The 17636-nt window shown below is 37.3% G+C and overlaps 1 protein-coding gene across 1 annotated transcript in view; it reads right to left on the bottom strand.

Moving 5' to 3' along the window:
- LOC149251672 (uncharacterized) overlaps positions 1–16997 on the bottom strand; it is a 209048-nt gene extending 192051 nt beyond the window's left edge. Inside the window, exon 1 of the mRNA XM_089453963.1 lies at positions 16560–16997. Within this exon, the coding sequence (XP_089310089.1) occupies positions 16560–16712 (153 nt within the window). The 5' untranslated portion in view covers positions 16713–16997. The remainder of the gene's footprint in view (positions 1–16559) is intronic.
- Between the last annotated feature and the right edge of the window lie 639 nt (positions 16998–17636).

The raw sequence follows: 17636 nt of genomic DNA, 5'->3' as shown, positions 1-17636 counted from the left end.
GCTTTCCTTTATACAACTACCTCTTCCATCATGTTTCTTTTTAGGATCTTTCATCCAATCTCTTGAATGTTAGTTGTAGGTGACTTCTACAACCCTCTTTTGATAGCCCTGTAACAACCCATCCAAATGTTTTCAAAAATCAAAATGAACATCAAATCAAAGTTTCCTTTTTATGATGGTCTTTCATCATGACATCATCTTCTTGCAACATCAACATCCTGCACATATATGAATCCATCTCCAAGACATTCATTACCAAGGTTCTCTTTCTCCAACATACCTATCAAAGTCTTCATACCTTCTTCATGGAGATCTCATAGTTAATCCTTCTTGTTATCAGATGTTGATCACTTATCTTACATGACTATAGTTGCATCTTTCACAAACTCTCATTTCTTTCTTCACATATTGCTTTCCTCAAGATCTTCTTTACATGGTTCTTCAACATAGGAACCATGATTGTCAAGCGTTGATTTCATCTTATCAATATGTAGAAGAGTTCAAGGCACCTTGTCTACATGCCTTCATGCATCTTTCTAAAGGAAGAGTTCATTCTTCTTTTATCATGCTCATGAGATAGAGCATTCTACCCATTCTATCTGCAACCATATGATGACATGACTTTATCTATCAAATATATACATACCTTTTCCTTCTTTTAATCATCTAGACTTCCTTCTAACAACTTCCTTTTTCTTGTTTGAAGATGAAAGTACTTCAAGCAACTCAACATGTTGCACATCTTCATCATCATACCTTATCATTGGATCCCACACAAGGTGGATCGTAGATTATCAGCGAGACACTTGCTTCTTCCAAGTAGAAGTGAACCTTCTTATAAAGATTCTAGTGGAGGATCTTAGATGATCCCTATTTTGCAAATGCTCCTTTTTGATGATGATGATGTATGATGTTTTCTTTATCTTCTATCTTGCTACATGACTTTCTCCAACCATATAGATTGCTACTTCGGTTGTCCTTATATGCTTTCAATGGAGATGCCATGAGCTACTTTCTTTCTATCGGGATGATTGCTACAACCATGTAGACTTTCTACTTCAGTTATCCTTCCATGCTTCTATGATGATGTCATCTCTATCCTGCTATAATGCATCCTATCATACTTGTGATGTTTTCTATAACTGAAAACAACTAAGTGAAGGAGATTATCTCAATCATAGTAGAGATCTTTCACTTCCTCCTCCTTTGATTTCTTCTTTTCCGATTCTTCCATTTCTTCGGTAACATGGGCTTCATTTCTTTCCTTTCTCTTCTTGTTGTCCTTCTTGAGTTTGGGACAATTCCTTTTAAAGTGCCCATATTCATTACACTCATAGCATTGTATTTTTGACATATTGATCTTCTTCTTTTTCCAAGGATCAAACTTTCCAAACTTTCCTTTTCTCCTGGCCATGGCAGCATATGCTTGAACTTGTTCATTTGATCCAACATTGCTCTTTGCCTTCAACCTAGTTTCTTCAATCTTACATAATGACCAAAGTTCACTGAATAATGACCATAGATACTTGATACAAAGTTATCCCATTCATCAGGTAGTGCATTGAGCACCACGATGGTCATTTCTTTATCGGACATTATTTCTCCTAATTCTTGTAGTTGATCTCTTATTTGTGACACCCTCATAAGGTATGAGCCTATCCCTTCTTCCTTTGATACCTTCATTTTGAATAGTTCGGTTCTCAATGATATAATTTCTCCTACAGTGCTTACAGAGAGCAATTCTACCATCTTATCATAGATTTTTTTCGATTCCTTCAACTTTGCTACATAAGGAATGAGGGAATCCTTGATTGATTTTGAGGATTCTTTGAGCCCTTATTTCCCCTTTCATATACTTTGATAGTGTTTGAGTTTCCTCTTGTGATGGTTTGGAGATTGGACCCTTAACTTGTCCAATAAATTCATTCTCTATGAGGATCAAATATATCCCCTTTTTCCATGCAAGGAAATTTGATGATCCAACCTGTTTAATGCTTTCTTTGTAGAATGAAGTAATTTTGATAGTAGATTCAGCGATAATATAGAGATACTTACTTGTCAAGTGAAGATGCTCCTATGATGATGATATCTTCAACTTGATGCCTTCTTGGTTTTTTATGATGATTAATGATGTTTTGCTTCCTTGAAGATGACAATACTTCTTCTGGAGATGTCTTTCTTCAAATATGCTTGAGATGTGATCCTTTCTTCAAAGAGAGGGAGATCACCTTGATTTCTTTGATGATGATGGCAATGCTTCTTCTTGCTTCCTTGGAATATAGAACAATAGAATATGGAGACTTCAAGATGCTTCAAATGTGTAGTCCTTCTTTCTTTAAGTGGAGGTAGGGTCATTGAGGTCTTCTTCTCCTTATGATGATGTGATCTTTTGAGATGAGTACTCCTCCTTGGTGCTTCTTAGTCCTCTTTAATGATTTCCTTGTGCTCAGCCCTTATGTATCCTTCTTCAATGACGTGATCTTCAAGTTGCCTCTTCTTGACTTGTCACCTTAGCTCTGATACCATGTTGATAAATCTAGGGGCAACTAGATTAGGTGATTTATCTTATTTTGATAATTGCTTGTGATGTCTTTTTACTTAACTTGATTAGCTTCTTTTTTAACTTGATTATTATTGTGTTTTCTATCATCAAACAGCTACCAAACAATGAAGATCAAAGAGACAAGAGGCCACAAAATGTAGGTTGCTAGCCAAGGCCAAAACCTCTCCTTTTGAGAGGAAAACCCACAAGAATTCTTCTCTTCTTATAGAATCTTCAAATGATGAATTCCAAGACCTAAGACCCTTGACAAAGACCCCTCCACCACCAAGTCAACCTTCCTTCTTGATGAGCTTTCCTTGTGCAGCTTACAACAATAAACTTTGACTTTTCAGCAATAACTTCAACCCCAGCAACTTCGAACCCCAACAACTTTCTAGCAATTTTGTACCAGCTACTTTCTAGCAACTTCAACTTCCAACAACTCTTCAGAATTTCATTGCACCTAAGAGAGAGAGAGAGAGAGAGAGAAACCCAAAACCTTTGATTCTAGCTTTCTTCTTGAACTTTGCTTGCCTTTGGACTTCTTCCTTTTTAAGATCGAACTCTTTTTCTTGCTTCTTCGTATGTGCTAAATGTGTGCTCCAAATGAGGTCAAATGCCTCTTATATATAGGCTTTCCAGGGATACGAAATGCCTCCATGAGGCCGACTTGATCTTTCATTTAGATTGACTTGTTGCAGCTCATTGACAAGGTCTTGGAGGGTCTTTTATGACTCAAATAAATTTCTTTTACGTAATACAAGATGCCCAAAGGGGTCTTACATGTATGACAATGACTCTTTTTGTTATGAAACCAGCTCACAAAAAGATAGAAAAGAGAGATCCACGCCTTAGAATTCAGCCTCTTCGAAGGGGCAACCTCCTTTACATTACATAAATGAACAATTCTTGGATGATACAAATGACAAAACCTCCTTTCTATATATAGGAGTCTAAGGAGTCACAATATAATCCAGCCGACCTAACAATAATAATATAAAGCCACAAAAATAACAATAGAGGGATTCTATGGGGCACAGAAATAACAATATAGGGGTAATAGGGGCACAACAATATAAATAAGGGGTATAACTACAATAGTAATGGGGTAATCACTAGTATTATAGGGACCCAACATGCCCCTCTCCTTCAAAAAAGTGTTGTCCTCAACGCTTGAGTAGTTCTGGATACTTCTGCATAAAATTCTCATCCTCCCATGTGGAATCTTCAGCGGATAAGTTCTTCCACTTGATAAGATACTCTGAAATTGATCGATTTCGTAGCTGTCGAGTTCTTGTTTCTGTGACTGCTTCCGGTTCCAATATAATTTTTCCTTCCTCGTCAAGTTCTGGCAATATTGTTTGAATTGGGAGCTTGTCACCTATAACCTTCTTTAAACATGAAACATGGAAAACTGGGTGCAATCGAGAAGCTGCAGGAAGCTCCAATTTGTATGCCATAGTACCAATCTTTTGCAACACCTTGTACGGACCATAATACTTTGGTGATAATTTATTATCCTTCTTAGCTTGCTTTAGGGACATTTGCTTATATGGTTGTAGCCGTAGGAATACCCAATCACCTACATCAAAACTTCTTTCACTGCGATGTTGATCTGCCTGTTGTTTCATTCTATTTTGTGCCAACACGAGGTTATCCTTTAAGAGTTGGAGGACTTGTTGTTGATGTTCGATGTGATGTTCCACTGCCTGAACCTTAGAATTTTCTCTTAAATATGATGTGATGGATGGTGGTTGATACCCATAAAGTGCCATAAATGGGGTCATTTTTGTTGCTGTATGGAAGGAAGTGTTATACCACCATTCAGCCAGAGGCAACCATTTGACCCATTGTGTCTGTTTATCAGATACAAAGCAACGAAGATATCCTTCCAAACATTTGTTTACTATCTCAGTTTGCCCATCAGATTGAGGATGATAAGATGAGCTATGAGCTAACTGAGTACCAAGACAAGAAAATAATTTTGTCCAAAAATTTCCAGTGAAAATGGGATCTCTGTCACTTACAATAATCTTTGGGTTTCCATGTAGCTTTTGAATTGTTTCCATAAATGCAGTAGAAACTGTACTGGCTTTAAATGGATGTGATAATGCACAAAAGTGTGCATACTTGGTAAGTCTGTCAACTACCACCATGATGACACTCTTTCCCTCAGACTTGGGTAAACCTGTGATAAAATCCATTGAAACCTCCTCCCAACGTTGGCTTGGAATGGATAAAGGTTGTAATAGACCCGGTGTCTTAATTGTTTCAACTTTATTTTGCTGGCAAACCAAACATTCCGCCACAAACTTTTGAATATCTGATTTAAGGCCATCCCAAAAAAATTCCTTCTTAACCCTGTGGTAAGTTTTTAAAAATCCTGAGTGCCCTCCTAAGGGAGAAGTGTGCAATTCCATAAGAATCTTTTGTTTTAGCTGGGAATTCTTACAGAGGTATAAGCGATCTTTGTACCATAACGAATCATTTTGCCAGCTAAATGTATCAGAAGTACTGGAATCTTGTTGTAGCTTTCGAATAAGTGCCCACACTTCTTCGTCATTCTTCCATTCCTCCCTTGCTTCGTTTATCCAATCTGGTTGGATAATAGAAATGGCACACAACAATGCTTCCACATCCTCATCCTTTCTTGAGAGTGCATCTGCCACCACATTTTGCTTCCCTTTTTTGTAGATGATTTCAAAGTCATAACCCAACATCTTTGTGACCCACTTTTGTTGCTCTTCAGAGGATAATCTTTGTTCTAAAAAGTATTTAAGGCTATCATGATCCGTTTTTACCTTGAAGTGTCTTCCCATTAGGTAGGGTCGCCATTTCTTAAGTGCATGGAGTATTGCCAACATTTCCTTCTCATAAATAGCTTTGCTTAAAAACTTTCCCTTGATTGGACGACTTTCAAAAGCAATGGGTCTTTCATCTTGCATTAGAACAGCACCAATTCCATTTCCTGAAGCATCACATTCCACAATAAAGGTTTTTGTGAAGTCCGGTGTAGCTAAGACCGGTGCTTGGCACATTGCCTCTTTAAGATGTTCAAAGGCCTTTGTTGCTTCCGGAGTCCATGAAAATGAATCTTTCTTCAATAATGTTGTTAGAGGTGCTGCTATTCTCCCATAATTCTTAACAAACTTGCGATAATACCCTGTCAACCCAAGAAATCCTCGCAGATGCTTTATGGATGTGGGGATTTTCCATTCCTTAATGGCTTTAATTTTGCTAGGGTCTACCTTAACTCCTTCATGAGATACAATATGACCCAAATATTCCACCTCCTGGACTCCAAAGAAACATTTGGATCTTTTTGCATATAATTGTTTCTCCTCCAATAGTTGTAGCACCCTGTCAACATGTTCAACATGATCCTTCCAAGACTTGTTGTAGATTAGTATATCATCAAAAAATACTAACACAAATTTTCTAAGGAATGGTTTGAAAATTGAATTCATCAAACCTTGAAATGTTGAAGGTGCATTGGTAAGGCCAAAAGGCATGACCAAAAATTCATAATGACCCTCATGAGTTCTAAATTACGTTTTCGGAATGTCTTCAATCTTCATTCTGATTTGATGATATCCCGAACGAAGATCCAACTTGGTGAAGTAAATTGATCCATGCAATTCATCCAGTAATTCATCAATAACAGGAATGGGGAACTTATCTTTAATAGTGAGCTTGTTGAGCTCCCTATAATCCGGACACATGCGCCATGATCCATCCTTCTTGTGCACCAATACTACTGGAGCTGAGAAAGAACTTTGACTCGGTTGAATTATACCAGCCTCTAGCATTTCTGCAACCATACGTTCAATTTCACTTTTTTGGACATAGGGATATCTGTACGGCCTGATGTTTGGAGGAACACTTCCTGGAATCAGATGAATAGCATGATCATGATCACGCATAGGTGGGAGACCTTTGGGAGTCTCAAATACCTTGGAATGATTGTCCAAGACTTTTTGGAGATCTGGAGAAATAGATGATTCCAATGTGGAAACATCTAGCGAACATAATTGTGCAATTACACCTCTTTGCTCCTTTTTTAGAAGCTTTGTCATACCATTAGAGCTGATTATCTTTCCTGGTTTCCCTGCAATACCCCTTAATTCAACTTCCTTTCCTTCCGTAGAAAATTTGATGAAAAGTTCTTGAAAATTAAAAGCTATTGTACCCAAGGATTGTAGCCATTGGACTCCTAGTACAACATCAGCACCTCCCATTGGAATGGAAAGCATTGGGCTAGTCAATACATATTCTCCCATGGATAGCTTGATATTATGGCACTTTCCAGAGCAATTTATTGTTCCTCCATTTGCAATCATCACTTGACACTCTGGTGCTGGATATAGGAAGCAATTCAATTCTTTTGCTACCCTACAATGAATAAAATTGTGGGTGCTTCCTGAATCAATCAACACTATTACCTTTTTCTTCTTGATTTGTCCTTCTATCTTGATGGTTTGAGGAGTGGTAATTCCCGCCAATGCATTACAAGATATGGTCGGATTTATTTGTTCTTCATCTAGGCTTTGTTCCTGGAGTATATCTTCTTCTTTTGACCTTTCTTGCTCCTTTTCTTCTTCCTCTTCACAATCTATGTAGAATAATTTCTTCTCAGCACACTTATGACCTTTAGTGTATTTGCTATCACAACTGTAACAAAGCCCTTTTGCTCTTTTTTCTTCCAATTGTTGTGGTGTCAACCTTATAGGTTGTGGAAGACTAGGGGCAACAACACTTCCGTCTTTATAGTTGTGAGTGGTATGCTTCCTAGTTGCCATAATTTTGCTTTCCATTTTTCTTGCTAACCTGAATGCCTTCTCTAATGAATCAGGTTCCCAAAGGCGAACATCATGTTGGATATTATCCTTTAAAGACCCTATGAACACATCAATCCTATGCTCCTCTGGAATATCTTTTACCCTTATGTTCAATTTTTGGAACTCCTCAATGTGCTCCATTATTGAACCCTTTTGTTTGAGACTTATCAATTGGCTAAAAAAAGTGTTGCTTTTTGTATCTCATAATGTGCTATCAATTCTTCCGTAAAAATTGCCCAAGTGATAAATTGTTTACGAGAGCAAAGCCATTGATACCATACAAACTGATTTGGTTCCAAATATACAGTTGCCATACGTACCTTTTGTGCGTTTTGCACATTATTGAGATCGAAGAATTGCTCCATCTGTAATATCCATGTGGCGGGATCCTTGCCATCAAACTTCCTCATATCGATTTTTGGAATATGGTGATTCTTCGATCCAACATTAGCGTCTATGGAATCATGATTAACATTTCTTTTGTTCTCATCATGAGTTTCCTTTACTACCTTTTCACCATTAGTGACCTTTTCTTGTAGCAACTTCTTCAATTCTTCCATGTCTGTCTTCAAATCTATCTTCAAATCTGCTATGTCTCTCTTCAAATCTATCTTCAAATCATCCATCTTAGCTTCCATGCCCTTTATCTTAGATTCCATGCCATTTATCTTAGATTCCACGCCACTTATCTTAGCTTCTGTTAGCTTTTGTGAGCGTGACATTTGTTGCACTTGTTCTTGTAATTTTGATATATCATGTAGCATTTCTTCCTCTTCTTCATGAGTCATGCTAGAGCTTTCAGGTTCCTTACTAGGTGTTTGCATTTTCTTTCCTCGGGGCATCAGTTACCGATAATAATGCTTTACTATGCCCTTTGAATTTCGTTAAACCAAGCTTACACAAAAATTAAAAAAAACTACACACCTTTTTTCACTTTATAGAAGCCTGATATTGAATCTGATGTATCTCTGTAATTTCGGATCATCCAGTTCTGAAATTGCTACCTGTAGTAGCCTTCTGCGTCCTCTTTCCAATGCCACAAGTCTGAGCCAAATTGGATTCTCCAAGGAAGAGTTATGTGAAATCTCCCACAGTGACTTGCTTTTAGACTGGTTCAGTAGAGCGAACTTGTACGACGTACCACGAGTCACTGTTTCAACCTTTGAATCTGAAACACACATACAAGAAACTACAGTCCGTCCTCTTTCTGTACCTTCTTACGAAATTTCAATCCATCCCCAGAGAGAAAGTTATGACGATTTTCCCCAGGTCACCTGTTTTGAATGTAATTCAGGAGTCTGCAAAAAGACCAACTTCCTCAGATCATATCTCCACAAATATCGCGCGAAAAGCTCTGAAATCCGGACCCAAGGTTCAGTGCGATTTTGTCTCAAATGGGTTTTTTTTGCGACTTCTGAAACGTCACAGAAAAAAAGTTATAGCGAAAATGCCATGATGACCTGTTTGGAGCAGCGAAACCCTAGAATCCAAAGCTCTGATACCAAATGTTATGAAACCAGCTCACAAAAAGATAGAAAAGAGAGATCCACGCCTTAGAATTCAGCCTCTTCGAGGGGGCAACCTCCTTTACATTACATAAATGAACAATTCTTGGATGATACAAATGACAAAACCTCATTTCTATATATAGGAGTCTAAGGAGTCACAATATAATCCAGCCGACCTAACAATAATAATATAAAGCCACAAAAATAACAATAGAGGGATTCTATGAGGCACAGAAATAACAATATGAGGGTAATAGGGGCAGAACAATATAAATAAGGGGTATAACTAAAATAGTAATGGGGTAATCACTAGTATTATAGGGACCCAACACTTTTGACTTCATAACTCTATGGCAAACCCAGAAGCACTCATTGGGTGCTTGACCTACAAATAAATTTACCTTGAGCATGAAACCCATGCATCAAAAATGAAAATAATAATAATAAAAATATATATCTTTTCATCTAATACATAAAATCATGATTACAATAGGCATTATGAAGACCGAACCTAGTTACACATTTCAACAAGGTAAGCCTCACTACAGCAACCATCTTATTTAAAAATAAATAAATCTCTTTTATTTTATATTTTATAAAAAAATACAAAAATATTTTCCTCCTTCTTATACTAGCTAATGCTTGAATTTTTATCTTACAAGCAAGTAGATCATTGGGGTTTTAACATTAGATCTATTTTATAGCCAAAGATATTTTACCCTCTAGTTTTCTGCTCTTAAATTATATATTTCATGAGGGTATTGCAAGAGTTTCACGGATCTGCAGTTTGTTACAGCCACACTTTCAATAGATCCGGTGAAAAAATCCATACAAAGAGCTTGTCCAAGTAAATATTTTTAACAAAGAACCCCTTTATCAAATGTTTCATTACAGATTTAATTACATAGCATATCATTAGTTTTTCTAAAGTAAAAATAAACATATTCCATCCATTATAAGGTTAATTTTCTTGCTGGAATATTTTTCTGGGTTTTGACCCTAAGGGGGATTTGACCCCTATTTTCTATAAGTGGTTTCTATATTGCTAGAAACTCTAATTTTGCTTAAAAAATTGAAGTTCTAGGCAATTATTATTGTTATTAACTTGCCACCTAAGCTCTATTGATCTTGTGTAATTTTACACTTGTGAGTGGCCTCATTAGACATTTGAACTTGCTGGTTTTTTGTGTTTTTTTGACAGTTTGCAGGTCTGAAAGTACAAAACAGCACGGAATTTCTCTTACAAGCCCTTATCCAAGGGAAAAACAACAAATTCATCTTGTTGTTGGTAAGGATATTCATCACCCATCCTCTTAGCGATATCAAAGCTAAATATTTAGAGGTTTGTGTGATATTTTGTTCACTGGTCTGCATTATTTTCTGTAGTAAATTTTATTTCCAGATAGGAAAAATAGTTCATTAACTTCTACCTTCTCCACAAAAAATATATTTAGGCAATGGTCTACTTATCTTGGTGAAATCTTTCTTGTGTAGAATAGGGAAGCCTCCCATAGCCTTTAGTAGGAGTTAGGTTTAAAGAGTGTGGATTTGTGCCAAGGTGACAATGGGCACTTATCCTGTGTTGCACCGCCTTAGCACCTTGAAAGTACCTTGTCAAGGCCACTAAATCAATCGATAACGAGCATCACTAATAAAACTGCATAATTTCTCATTCGTCCTCCTCTCAGTGACAATGGGCACTTATCTTGTGCTCGCCATCCTCAACATCAGGGTTCTTGTCTTATGAACAATGGAAACAGCAATACTCTTTTGATCATTATTTTGGCCGTATGTTAAAAAATTTGCAATCTTTGACCAAGGTAAACCAACCATCAGTTTTAGATTTCTCCACTGGAGATGTCTAGTTATAGAAATTGAAACAATTGTGGGTGCCTACTACAAAAGATAGACTTCTCCTCTGCATGAAGACATGTGCTTCCACCTATGGTGGTAACTTTGGTGTTACCAAAACCTTACATCATATGCAACATTATTATTTTCGCCTACCATGAAAAAACAGGTGCTTCCCTTCCTCCATATTTGCAATCTTTGTAGTATGTCAAAATCTGCCAATTGTAAGCTTAGTCTCTCACAACTGTTGTCCATTCCAACAAGGCCCTAGCAATCCATTTCCACAGATTTTATCAATAGACTCCCTATGACCACCTGCCAAGATAATGTTATCTTTGTTATCGTATGCCACTTTTCCCAGATAGCAATATTTATTCACTGCCTAGGGAGAACGGGATCAAAAAGCTACCAATTTGTTTTTCACTCATGTCTTGGCACATCTTGGCCTCCTCCTCACCATCATCTCTAATCACAACTCTTGGTTCCTAAGTGATTTTAGAAAAACGGTTTGCCATTTGTGATGTTGTGAACTATAAGTTTCACCACCTTTCACTCCCAAATGAATGGCCAAACTGAGATGGTCAACCACAAACTCATTCATGTCCTTTGCATATTCTACCGTAAGCATAAATGGTGGGATAGTATTTGCACATTGTACAACATAGCCATAATAGGGTTGTTCACATTTCTATGTTCCATTCTCCTTTCAAACTATGTTATGGTTTTTAAATTTTTAGCTTGTTATGCCTTACGAGATACTAGTCATGTTCCTCTCCAGGCTTCACCTCACCAATAAAAGGATCAGCAGCATGCTTCTTCCTTTTTAGACACCTAACAACAGATCCACAACCAAGCTCAACATGCTCTTGAACAAGTGCAGGTCAAGTATAAAGTTCATAGTTGGGGATAAAGTCTAGCTTCATTGCCTAAGCAGCATTTCAACTTTTCAAGGGCCAACAACAGCATATGATCCATCCTCTCTGATATGGTCAGTATACAGTTATTTGCCAAGTCAGCCAAAATGCATTTGAATTAGATCTTCAACATAGTGAGGCATCCATCTGGTCATTAATGTCAACAACCTGAAGTGGTATGCCTTATCTCATCCCTCTTGCAACATTCCAAATTTGCAATGTCCACTGCCTAAAGAAATGTTATTTGACATGGAACACACATTCGTTTTGTCTTGGCACAAAGCTCTCTTATCTGGTGGGGACAACAAGGTCACCTTCCAACTCAAGCTGAGTGGTTCACCACAGTCCCGCATTTGTGTGAGAAAGTGGGGACACTTTCAACTTTATGGAACAGTTTTTCATTCATTGGCTTCAGTAGTCTAGCCATTGGCAAGTAGTTGAGTACTTGGCATTAAATAAACTCCTTGATGTATGTTTGATCAGAAAAATTTCATTGATGATTGAATGGTCAAGTATTTAACATAAATAAAAGGGAAATGACGGCCTTAGGGTTGCTTGTTTGCCCATTCTATATATCTCTTACAGGCTGAGTTACCAAGCTAAATCTGTGGAACGAGTTGGGGAAGGAGGGGCCGAGTTTTTGCTTGCACCAGAGGTCGAGTTTCATTAAAAAAGGGGGCCGAGATATTCTTGTGTTTGTTGGCCAAGTTGACTGGTATAAGGACCAAAACTCCCGCTGCTGAAGAGGCTGAGTTTACCACTGCTGAAAAGGGGCCAAGTTTGCTTCATCTTGTTGGACAAAAGCAGCACTAAGAAGGGGGTCAAGTTCTGTACTGTTAGAGGGCCAAGTTGACTGTCACTCTGTGGGCGAAAGTTTTGCCATCATCAGAGGCCGAGACAGTTATCTCTTGCTGACCGAGTTAGCAATTATCAGAGATCTGTTCATGGGCTGAGTTCGTTGTGTCCTGAGTACGAGTTACAGCCAGTCTTGGGAGGTCAATTTGCTGTCTATGAGAAACGAGTTTCCCTGTTCTATTGGCCTAGTAAACTTCTTGTACGTAAAGAGGCATCTCCTGGTTTACATGTGTTGTATTGCGGGAGCAGAGTACATTCTGGTGTCACTGTTGAAGATTATTGTAATGCTGGTATCTCACTAGACTTCCTATCAGTCATCTACAGCTCTATATGCACCTGCTGGTATTCATTATTTATTTCCTTTTATATTGTTGGCATATACTTATCAGTGGTATGTACCCCTCTCTGAGTTTAATATAAATCATGTTCTGTTGGATTGGAGTACTTTCATGGTGAATTTGTGCTACTGTGTTCATTTTATTTAAAATAAAAATACAAATACACACCTACAGCCATTAGCATGCAAAGTGTTTGACGAAACACCTCAAAAACAAACTCAACAAAACTCAGAAAATCAGTGGGAAAATTTGGGATATTCCAAGGGGGTATCTTACAAAACCTTAGCCACCAACCCCTCCTAGCTAGGAACCTCTCCCAAACAAAGTTGGTCACTCCACCAAAAATCCACAACTAGCAAGATTTCAAAATGACAAGTCCTCTTTGGCACCTACACTTGCATCACGCAAGTGCACAAGAGCAACAAAACCCTAGCCTTCTCCTCTCAAAAGAACCACAAGAACAAATGCTCTCTTTGCTCCTGTAGGGATTCTCCCAAACCAAGCTTCCCTTGTCTTCTTAGGGTAAACCCTAATCCTAACACCTTGCTTGCATCAACAAGAACCCTAGTGCACAAGACAAGAGTGCAAAGTACAATGAAGAAGTACTAATGAAAGAGACAAGTTAACTCTAGCTCTTGTAAGGTGATGTGATGAATGAAAAGACTCCCCTCCCTAGAAAGCTCCATGGTATGCACATCCATCAATAAAGGGTCCCACTATAAGCGCTCCACACGAAGGGTCCAATGCATCTCTCCAAAGGCCTCAAATGCTCCAACTCTACCTCTTATTAATGTGCTCCTCCAAGTCTAGCACACCTCCATGAACACTCATCAAGCCAAGCATCCAACATGTGATCCCGTGCACCTAAGGCTCTACACCCTCCTCCTAAATGCCCAATGCTCCTACTCCATGTAGGTCAATGTCACCATGTCACACAAGTCTCCAACCTCCTAAGGAAGTGCACCACGTAGGCATCAAGTCAAGGTGCAAAATTCCATGAGTAAGCCATCTCCAATGTGTATGTCTACTAAGGTATAACCAAAGATAGTCAAGACACCATGCACTCCACATCACATGAAGCACCCTCAAGCATGTTGTCAACAATTTCGGAGTAAGCCCAAAAACTAACATGAAATAATTTATAAATTATGGAACCTTTGAACCAAAGTGTGTGAATTTTCCCACGCCCTCAAGTACACAAATTATGTTGGAATTCTAAGACATAATTTGAGATCTTATGCATGCTCAATTAACATTAGTTTCTAAATGTCAAATGTGACCAACTCAAGGAGAGCTCCAAATCCACCCATGGACTTTTAACCAGCAACAAAAGAATCACCTATCTATCAAAACCCTATTAGACATCAAAGACACAATATCAGCACTTTAGCAAGAAGCTCTCAGAAAAGAAACCCACTACCAAATGACTGCAACTCGATTTATTGGGGATAAAATCTCGTAAATAGTATGCAAGTATTTTATTCATCCCTATTTTATTGCTTGGCCGATCTATCATTTCAATGAAAAAAGACTGCTAAATTTCACTCCGTGCATTTTAACAAAATCTGGAGTTTGATAACTACATTTCCTGAATAGATTTCAGGCCAAGGGATTCCTTTTTATGTGACTTGAATTTTAAAGAAAATAACCAACTTCCACTAGGTAGAACTGCTTAGAACGAATACCCAAAGCTTTTTTCATGCTAACTAATTACAACAAATAAATAGGTCTGCACAAAAAGAAAGACCAGGGATGAGCAGTAAATTAATCTGACAACCTACCATGTAAAACCCTGTGTAGTACACTGCGACTAATGAACAGGAAATCTCTAGCAATCTGGCATCAAAATTCATGGTTTCCCTGCTCTTCTGGTGTTATTCATCTCTACAGGAATAAATATCAAACATTTTTTCTCTAAAATTTGATCTCTGGTAAATGTAGCCACCTAGCTGATGGTTTTAACTTTTGCCTGCTCTGTCCTGAGAAGACTCACCACTCCTATTTGCTATTAATGTCATTCATTGTCTGTCGCACTTGGAATAAAACCCACGGCATTGCACGCAATTTTCAGCCATAATGGAGAAAACCCATTAACAATACTGACAACATGGAGAAAACCCATTAACAATACTGACAACATGGAGAAAACCTATTAACAATACTGACAACAGTGCATGATGAAATACTGACCTAAACATTTAATGCATCCCATAAAGCTGGTTTTTCTATCATCCATTTAGCACAGTTGTATGTCAATTCACGTAATTGATGGAAATTCTGTGGAAAGAGAAAAAGACCGGGAGGCAGTATCGCTCAAAGTGTCAGTGTGGATGTTTCCTGAAGCTTTTCACATAGGCAAAACAGCAAACTGTAGGCACACAAAATGAGCAATAATATATTTGCTTTTATTCCATGTGATAATTCCCATCCTTTCTTAAGACTTCTAGATTTCAGTTATGGTTCATCTCATAATTCCGATGTGACATGTAAAATATGTACTTTGATCAACCATTAACATTAAATTAACTTGCTATGAATGTCAAATAACCGTTATCAAATTCAAGAATCTCATGGGATGAGATTTCTTGATCTGGCAGACTTTCAGACTCTCAGATCAAATTACCAAAGTGACATATTAAAAAAATGCACAGCTAGCATCACTCCTCTAGTGAAACAGTTTTATCACAACACAATTCTCAATCCTAGTGCAGATACATCTTAAGCCCGGATCTATTACGTGCCAAAGGGATCAAGTTTTTGATTAAGATGGAGTAGCTCAATTGACTGATATTCATATATAATTAGTATTATTATCCCCAAGGGTTGGCTCAACCAATTGAACCATACACCGAAGGCATGTTCCCCATTAATGTTGCCAATGGGGAGGCCATATGTTACAGGTCCAAATCCAGTAAAGCTCCTCGAGGTTACCAGTTCCTATTGTGGCTGGCAGTTCAGCAGCCACTTTCCCACCAGTTAATCTAGAAAAAAGAGGGGGGATTACATGAGGTTTTCCTTCAATAATACTAACTTCGAGTGCCCCATAATTTTACAAACGCATAAACACAAAGTGTTGATGGATCCCGATTCCCCTATCTTGGCTATAGGATATGCCTCTGGGCAAAACTAGAAAGCTTCAAATTTCAGAAAGATTTAATAATGTCATTGCAAATAGTTTCACTGTTATGTTTGGAAATACTTTATCAAATAATTGTATCTGGCTGTGACAAAATCCAAACTTTTTATATATGCAAGAAAGTTTTCTGTCCAGCACTTGAGATCTGTTTGCTATGACAGCATACGCATTGTACTGGAAACACTAGATATGCATCAACCAGAGTAATTATACAACCATACTACGTGGCTATTAACACAATGGAGACATGGATTTGGCAGAGTTGGTTCAGATATTTGGTTTGTAGCCTCTAATCATAAAAAATATACACACACCACACCACACCACCATAAAAAAATTCAAATCAATTATCGTTATCATACAAAGATTCAAATCAATTTTGGTCACCATACAAAGATTCAAATGAATTCTCACGCTCATCAAAGCCCATTTGCACTATGAAATATGTCAAGCTAAGCTTGTGTGATTCTAGCTTCTAATACAACCAATATCTAGAAAATTTCAGAGATTCCCTCTACCTGCCCTCCAACGTTATAATAAATAGATACGAAAAATGTGCTGGATTCGAAGAGTGCACCTTGGGTTTGAAACGAGTTTTGGGAATGTCATCGCAATCAGGCCGAATTTCGTAGAAAAAATCGGGATTTTCCGTATCTTTCTTCATGAGCTTCATCACAGCAAACTTAATGACAGACATTTCGCTGTTTTCCCCGGTATATCCCAATTCCATTCAATCCTTCTGTACGAGAGTAGCCGATGAATAAACAAGTCGCAGAACACATTTACAGGAGAGTTTCCTAATTGAATACGTGGATCCCCTTTTCTGTCCAGATCCGCTCCACTGCCTCTGACAGACGGACCCGGCACACACCAAAACGACCAAGCCCCCGCGAATCGGTTCGGGGACTTAAAGTTATTATAACAATGTTGGTATTAATAACAGAGTACCGAGTACAAGTTGGGACAGCAAAGCAATGATGGTGGAGCTGCCCCTTCCCGGGAGGCCCCACTCGTATCCCTCCCGCTACGGTTTCCTCATGATCTCTATCAATTTTCACACTAATTAAGAGTTGTTTTAACCGGAATCAAAATATAAATAGCTTAGGTTAAATATAGTTTAATTAAATTAAATAATAATAAAGATAAAAAAATTCATCACAAAAATAAAATAATTAATTAAATATTATATTGTTAAATATCATCACCAAATTTTAATATAATTAATTAATATATAAATATATATTATTTTATTTTATTAATATATATATATATATATATATATATATTAAAAAAAAATATAATCATAATGAATTTTAATATGGAAAAAAAAAATCAAAATTCATGAAAATGGAAATAATAATAGATAAAAAAGTTAAATAAAAAAGAAATAAATCTAAAACAAAAAATTAGACTACAACTATATCACTTTACAAATAAATAAATTTAAATAATAATAAATAACAAAAATTGAATCATAATGTAATACTATGGATAAATAGCAAAAATAATTTAGTCAAACACAAACTAATACGCAAGTCAAAGCAAGAGGGAATACTTAATACCATAAGCAAGTCAAAGCAACATAGAATACTTAATACCATGTTGTGAGAGAGATAATAATGCAATTTTTAAATTATAGCAAATTTAAAAAAGA

The sequence above is a fragment of the Pinus tabuliformis genome, chromosome 7 (genome assembly GCF_031772625.1).
Source record: "Pinus tabuliformis cultivar Carrire ecotype Pingquan chromosome 7, CPIR1, whole genome shotgun sequence".
Classification (NCBI taxonomy): Eukaryota; Viridiplantae; Streptophyta; class Pinopsida; order Pinales; family Pinaceae; genus Pinus; species Pinus tabuliformis.
Note: the sequence above shows the minus strand (reverse complement) of the source record. Positions and strands in the feature narration are given on the sequence as shown.